This window comes from Myotis lucifugus, unplaced genomic scaffold (assembly GCF_000147115.1).
Source record: "Myotis lucifugus unplaced genomic scaffold, Myoluc2.0 scaffold_190, whole genome shotgun sequence".
NCBI lineage: Eukaryota > Metazoa > Chordata > Mammalia > Chiroptera > Vespertilionidae > Myotis > Myotis lucifugus.
In genome coordinates, this window is record NW_005871238.1 from 1,469,657 (window position 1) to 1,472,501 (window position 2,845).

The 2,845-nt window shown below is 44.9% G+C and overlaps 1 protein-coding gene across 2 annotated transcripts in view; it reads right to left on the minus strand.

The window, feature by feature from the left end:
- Window positions 1-2,845, minus strand: part of CFAP45 (cilia and flagella associated protein 45) — a 19,442-nt gene that overhangs the window by 9,112 nt on the left and 7,485 nt on the right. For both annotated transcript variants that reach the window (XM_023760713.1, XM_023760712.1), the window contains exon 6: window positions 2,097-2,226. In XM_023760713.1, the coding sequence (XP_023616481.1) occupies window positions 2,097-2,226 (130 nt within the window). The remainder of the gene's footprint in view (window positions 1-2,096; window positions 2,227-2,845) is intronic.

The following is a 2,845-nucleotide window of genomic DNA, read 5'->3' on the forward strand; positions in this document are numbered from 1 at the left end:
GCAACCCCAGGGGAACTCCCCTCACTCTTCTCCATCCTGTTAGCAAGGTGGGAAAGCTATCCTTGTACCATTCCAAGATGATACAGCAAGTCTAAGCTGGAGAGGCACAGGTTTTCGGCTTAAAATTGCCTAACAATACTTCCTGCAGACTCGGTGAGTGCCTATTAGAAGGGCAGCAAGGCCCCACCGGCTTGGCTCAGTGGTTGAGTGTCCTATGAACCAGGAGGTCATGGTTTGATTCCTGGTCAGGCCATATGCCCAGGTTGCGGGCTCGATCCCCAGGGTGGGACATGCAGGAGGCAGCCGATCAATGCTTCTCTCTAATCATTGATGTTTCCATTTCTCTCTCCCTCTCCCTTCCACTCTGAAATCAATAAAAATGTATTTTTTTAAAAAGAAGGGCAGCAAAATGACAATGACACAATATCAGTGCAATGGTGTTGACTCAATGACACCAGGAACTTTCTCAGTGAGCCCACCATTCCCACTCACCACAATCTAATTGGACTTCCCAGCCTTCATTTCTCACCCCTTTCCCTACATTATTTATCCCTTGCCTCTCCTTCCTGGACCTATTCCTCTCTCTCTCTCCTGAGCCAGGAATGTGATCAGGTCTCTCTGTCTTCGTGGCCCTGTTGACCCCCTTCTCAAGTAGTTCACAAGGCTACATGGCCCCTCATCATCCTGAACTATCCAGGTGATCTTTCTCCCACATTGCAGGTGCTCTAAGAAGCCTTCATGATTATAAGGCCATTCGTAAGACCCTTCAGGGGCCTCTGTCACTCATCACCATCAAAGGCACCACCAAATGACAACTCAATCACCCATGAATATGAGGGAGGAGGAACGAAATAAAAGCATATGTGTCCCACAAGGTAAGTGGAACCACGAGGAAACAATCAGACAAATCAGAATGTGAGACATTCTTCAAGTCAACCAACGTGGATGCCTCAAAATATTAGTGTTATAAAAATACATGAATGAAGAAAGGGAGAAAGGAAGGAAGGAAGGAAGGAAGGAGGGAAGTCTTCTAGATGGAAGGAAGGAAGGAAGGAAGGAGGGAAGTCTTCTAGATCAAAACACACTAAAGGGACTTAAGTGAGTGATCCTGGTTTGGAAAAAGAAGACAACGGAAATATATTTTTGGAACAGTTGGTGGAAATTGAATGTGAATTAAATATTAAACCATATAGGATTATTGGATTTGAATTTTTGGTGGGGGAAGTGCTAATAGTACTGTTGACATGTAAGAGAATGCTTTATTCTTCAGAGATGCAGACTGAAGCATTTAGTAGGTAAGTGTCAAGATATCTGCAACTTACTTTTAAATAGTTTAACAGTAACAGAATATGCATATACTTCTAAAAGAGACAAGCAACTAAGGCATATTAGCAATCATTAAATCGGTGAAGTATTATGAGTGCAGTACAATTCTTTCCATTTGTGTGTATAAAAATGTTCAAAAGTGAAAAAATGAGGGGAAAAATAATAAATGCTCCAGATGCTTGCCATGTCCCAGCTGTGCTTTTGTATATTGCAGCAGACCAGATAAGGCAAATAAAAGAGAATTTTTTTAAGTCTATTTAGTTTGGTCAGGTATGTCATCATTTCTTACGCAACAAGTAAGCCTACTAATTGTATTTAGGCTAACAGGGAAGAAGGTTTGGCTCATCAACACAATTAATGACACTGGGATGCTATGTCCTTTGAATGAGGTAACAGCAGGAAGCCTGAAACTAAGACACTGCTACATTCATTGACAAAGTTTATAATATCCCTAGGTAATTGAGGGGAGACCATAATGCATCCATCTGTTTATCTGTGTGAAGCAAGCAGCCATATATTTACTTTATGAGTCCACTCGCATGGACATGTCAGTCTTGGACCCCGGGTTCCTGGGAGGCAGGGACCGTCTCTATCCACATCTTTGCTCATCCTCAGCATGGCGCCATGGCCAAATACATGTTCAATGTGGCAATAAAAAGTTGATGGTGATGCTGATGTTGTGAAATGAGCATGTGCCTGGAATCTCCAAATCTTGGAGGGCTTTGTTGCTGGTGCTGGTGGAACCTGGCACATCTGCCCAGCCCTATTACCCTGAGGTCCTCCTCTTGGAGCTGCTCCATGTATTCCAGCATCTCCTCCTTCTCCTGCTCCTGCTGCTCCGCAAACAGCGATAGCTCCTCCTGCTTCCTTTGCATCTGTTGCATAATGTGCCGTTTTCCTCTGGAGGAAACAGAGCCACAATGTCTTAGAAATCAAGGGTCTGTTCCTCTAGGCTCCAAACTTCACCCAAGTGACTCCCAGAATGGGAGGCATGGCAGGAACAATTTGAGATGTGCTCTAGCCATCACTATGGTTCCTGAGCCCAGACCAAAGTCCTCCCCAGTGTCTCAAGGGGTCAGTCCTCTCTCTCTTTCGAGCTCCTGGTTCTGGGGCTCATACTTCTTGGTATTCCCTTTCTTCATTTGTTCCCAAGAGTGCACCCCACATAATAAACTGTCTCCCTTTCAGCATGTAAAGAGCTTCTGAAATCCTACCACCTCCCAAGCCTTCCCAGAGTAATCACAGGGAGCTAGCTTTGCATGCTAGCTCCACAGAGCTTCAAGAGTTGAACATCGACCTATGAACCAGGATGTCATGGTTCGATTCCCAGTCAGGGCACATGCCAGGGGTTATGGGCTCGATCCCCAGTGTGAGGTGTGAAAGAGCCAATCAATGGTTCTCTCTCATCATTGATGTTTCTATCTCTCTCTCCCTCCCTCCCTCTCCCTTCTTCTCTGAAATATATATATACTTTAAAGCCTATGACTTCCCCTTCCTCCAGTTCCCCTGCTATCACCCC